The 4,540-nt window shown below is 45.7% G+C and overlaps 1 protein-coding gene across 1 annotated transcript in view; it reads left to right on the top strand.

Annotated features, from left to right (window-relative positions):
• Nucleotides 1-41: 41 nt before the first annotated feature.
• Nucleotides 42-4,540, top strand: part of LOC119329969 (pentatricopeptide repeat-containing protein At5g65560-like) — a 6,584-nt gene continuing 2,085 nt past the window's right edge. Inside the window, exons 1-3 of the mRNA XM_037603075.1 lie at nucleotides 42-3,041; nucleotides 3,556-3,776; nucleotides 3,886-3,951. Coding sequence (XP_037458972.1) covers nucleotides 332-2,959 — 2,628 coding nt within the window. The 5' untranslated portion in view covers nucleotides 42-331 and the 3' untranslated portion in view covers nucleotides 2,960-3,041; nucleotides 3,556-3,776; nucleotides 3,886-3,951. The remainder of the gene's footprint in view (nucleotides 3,042-3,555; nucleotides 3,777-3,885; nucleotides 3,952-4,540) is intronic.

Below are 4,540 nucleotides of genomic sequence, written 5' to 3'. Positions count from 1 at the left end.
CGCCGCCGCGGCCGCCGCATCCGCGCCCGCATCCCCATCCCCATCCACCTCCACCCCCGACCTCGTCGCGGAGCTCGGCCGCGTCCTCTCCACGCGCCGCTGGAACAAGGGCCGGGCCTACAAGCGCCTGGCCCCCTCCGTGACCCCGGCCCTCGTCGCCGACCTCTTCCGCGCCCCCTCGGCCGCCCCCGACCCGGCCACGGCGCTCGCCTTCTTCGACTGGGTCGCGCGCCGCCAGGGCTTCCGCCACACGGCCGCCTCCCACGCCGCGCTCCTCCACCTCCTCTCGCGCTGGCGCTCCCCCGCGCGCTACGAGCCGCTCGTCTTCTCCATGTTCGGCTGCTCGCGGACCGCCGAGGACGCGCGCGCCTCCGCCGACGCCCTGCGGGCAATCTGCCGAACGGGTGCCGCGCGCCACGCGCTGTCCCCGGCCTGCTACAACTTCGCGCTCAGGTCGCTCGCCCGCTTCGACATGACGGAGGAGATGGAGCGGGTCTACTCGCAGCTCGTCGGGGACGGCCTGTTGCCGGACACCAAGACGTACAACGCCATGATTAAGTCCTACTGCAAGGAGGGCGACCTCCCCAAGGCGCACCGGTACTTCAAGCTGCTGCTGGAGTGTGGGCTGGAGCCGGACACGTTCACGTGTAACGCGCTGGTGCTGGGTTACTGCCGGGCGGGCAACATCAGACGGGCCTGCTGGCTGTTGCTGATGATGCCGCTGATCGGTTGCCAGAGAAATGAGTACTCCTACACCATTTTGATTCAGGGCCTGTGCGAGGCGCGGCGTGTAAGGGAGGCACTTGTCCTGTTTTTGATGATGAGGGGTGATGGGTGCTCCCCGAATTCACACACATACAAGTTCCTGATCAGCGGCCTATGTAAGGAGGGCAGGGTCGCCGACGCCAGGATGTTGCTTGATGAGATGTCTCGGGGAGGTGTTGCTCCTAGTGTTATAACATATAATGCAATGATCGTAGGGTATTGTAAGGCAGGAAGGATGCATGATGCATTGGGGATTAAGGAGCTGATGGAAGGAAATGGGTGCCGCCCGGATGACTGGACATACGGCACTTTGATCCATGGCCTCTGTGATGGGAAGATGGATGAAGCTGAGCAATTGCTGGATAGTGCTGTTAAAGGAGGTTTTACACCTACGGTTGTCACATTCACTAACCTGATCGATGGGTACTGCAAAGCTGAAAGGATTGATGATGCACTCAGGGTGAAAAATAATATGATGCTGAGTAAGTGTAAACTTGATATACATGTTTATGGGAAGTTGATCAATAGCCTCATTAAGAAGGATAGGTCAAAAGAGGCGAAGGAGTTGTTAGCTGAAATTTCGGCAACTGGTTTGGTTCCAAATGTGTTCACCTACACATCTGTAATTGATGGCTTTTGCAAGATCGGGAAGGTTGATTTCGCACTAGAGGTCTTGAAAATGATGGAACGCGATGATTGCCAGCCAAATGCATGGACCTACAACTCTCTGATGTATGGGTTAATTCAGGATAAGAAACTTCACAACGCAATGGCGCTGATAACTAAAATGCAAAAAGATGGAATAACTCCCGATGTTATCACCTATACCACTTTGGTTCAAGGCCAGTGCAATCAGCATGAATTTGATAATGCTTTCAGGTTACTTGAAATGATGGAGCAGAATGGTCTGACACCCGATGACCAATTACACGCCGTCTTAACTGGTGCACTGTGCAAAGCTGGAAGGGCTGAAGAAGCTTATTCATTTCTTGTTAGAAAAGGAGTAGCCCTAACCAAGATACTCTATACTATTTTAATTGATGGGTTCAGCAAGGCAGGCAAAAGTGACATTGCCGCCACCCTCATAGATAGCATGATTGGTGAGGGGTGCACACCAGATTCGTACACGTATAGTGTACTGCTGCATGCTTTATGCAAACAAAAGAAGCTGCAGGAAGCTTTGCCGATACTGGATCAAATGACTCAAAGGGGAATAAAATGTACCATTTTTGCTTATACAACTCTAATCAACGAAATGCTCAGAGAAGGGAAGCATGACCATGCTAAAAGGATGTATGATGAAATGGTTTCATCAGGTCACAAGCCAAGTGCAACCACATATACTGTATTCATTAACTCATACTGCAAGGAAGGTCGAGTGGAGGAGGCTGAGAACTTAATTGTGGAAATGGAGAGAGAAGGTGTTGCCCGTGATGCAGTGACCTACAACACATTCATTGATGGCTGTGGGAATATGGGATATATTGATCGCGCATTTCATACTCTGAAGCGCATGATGGATGCATCATGTGAGCCAGATTATGCGAGCTACTGCATTCTGCTCAAGCATCTTCTAAAAGAGAATTTTAATTTCCATTATGTAGACACCTCCGGCATGTGGAACTTCATAGAGTTGGATACTGTTTGGCAGTTTCTTGAAAGGATGTCAAAACATGGTTTGAATCCCACAATAACGACATACAGTTCTCTCATTGCAGGATTCTGCAAAGCCAACCGCATTGAAGAAGCATGTGTTCTTTTTGATCATATGTGCTGTAAAGATATACCACCCAATGAAGAGATATACAAATTACTTATCAAGTGCTGTTGTGATACCAAGTCCTTTGAGAAGGCCTCTTCATTTGTGCACAACATGATACAACACAGGTTTCAGCCTCATCTTGAATCATACCAGCTTCTTATACTGGGACTTTGTAACGAGGGAGAATTTGAGAAGGCTAAATCACTGTTCTGTGACTTGCTTGAACTGGGCTATAATTATGATGAAGTTGCATGGAAAATTCTAAATGATGGTTTGCTCAAAGGTGGTTATGTTGATATATGTTCTCAGATGCTGTCTACCATGGAGAATAAACACTGTTCCATTAGTTCTCAGACACATGCTATGGTGACCAATGGCTTGCATGAGGCATCTGGCAGTCTGGTTGGTGAACTCCAAGGAGAAGCTCTTTGAGTCAGCTTGACTGATATGTTCATGCTAATAGATGGTGTGCTTCATTGGCCAACACATTTAGTCTGTAACTTTCAGTCCGATGGTAAGTGTCCACACAAATCATGTGGAGTCCTCCGTCCCAAATTAGGTGTCTTAACTTTGTACTAACTTTAAGGTTAAGACACTTATTCTGGGACGGAGGGAGTACTATATATTTATCCAAACACGTTATTGCTAAAACTTAGTAGACATAATTTTCTGCCCATCAGTACACCTTCCTTTCTTGATTTTCCGTTCCATGAAAATCTTGCCTACAAATTGTCATGTTGTTTTCAAATCATAACCTGTATCATCCTTCACCCTAGAAACTAACCATGTCACATGGCTCTATATGGTTTCGAATCTGCTGAAAGCTCCACCCCTTCATGGCATAATTGATCTTTTATAAACCTGCAGAATATAATGGTTGCTAGACTTGTCACGATTTAGCAAATATGATCAATTATTGATTGTGGTAGTCCAGTAAAGCAGATACTTTGTTGAGAAAGTTGTACAGTACAAAACTTCGATCAAGGCATCAACTAACTAAAAGGTAATCCCTTCCTTTTTTTTTCCAGGAAGACATGTGCAATTTTGATATAAGTGAGGCACATGTGCAGGTTGCATGCAGTACCGCGTTCTACATGACTGACTTGAGATGAGCAACATCCAGTTAGGATGCCGTTTGATCAGCTAAATGCCAATACATGTTGCTCAAGCTGATCTGTTTGTCAGAAACAGGATTATCATACCAATTCATATTCAAACCAAAGGCACTTTCTCGTCACGCAGTTGGGAGGTATGTACTGCATGGCTTCTCCATTCTATGTGATACGTTTGCTTTACTATGCATTTGGTTACCTTCTTATGTTGATGTTACAGAAGCATCATCCTTCCCTTTTATGCAGATAGTCAGTGTCAGGCTCACCCAAACCTATGGCTTATGGAGTCTCATTGCTTGCTTTACTTTGGGGGTAATCAATTATACCTGTCATTCTTTGATTGCCATATTTTGGTGGTATAGATGCCGTACAGTTCTTTTTACATTGGAGAAGTTTATTTTTGAATGATATGACTCCTATTATGTAGTGATTCTTATCAGAGCATTTAGTGTGGTGCGAAATAATGTATCAACTTGAAAGAATTAAACTTAAAAAATATTGGATAGGTACAGACTTACTTTGTAAAAAATAGATATGTAGATAGACTTGTTTACTACTACCTTTGTCCTCGAATGTATGCCACTGTGGGGTGCATAGAGTGAACCTTTAGAAATCTTGATGACTAATATGTGAGAAAGTACAATTTATTCATTTTACATAATTATTTTACGTTGTCCATGCTTATTGTTTTCTATAAAACATGTTATGTTCAGAAATTATAGTCATAGTCCTGCATCAGAGGCTGTAAAAGAACATCATACATTTGTGAATGGAGTAGGATTTCTTGTTTAGCTATGTTTTATATACTTTCAAATCTTGGCCAACAAAGAACAGTGGTTTGATTGCATTTTGCCACATTGAGACATCCAGTGGCGGAGACAGGGGAATGCCAGCAGGGGCC

The sequence above is a fragment of the Triticum dicoccoides genome, chromosome 7A (genome assembly GCF_002162155.2).
Source record: "Triticum dicoccoides isolate Atlit2015 ecotype Zavitan chromosome 7A, WEW_v2.0, whole genome shotgun sequence".
Taxonomy (NCBI): Eukaryota; Viridiplantae; Streptophyta; class Magnoliopsida; order Poales; family Poaceae; genus Triticum; species Triticum dicoccoides.
This window is presented reverse-complemented; position numbering and strand designations above follow the sequence as displayed.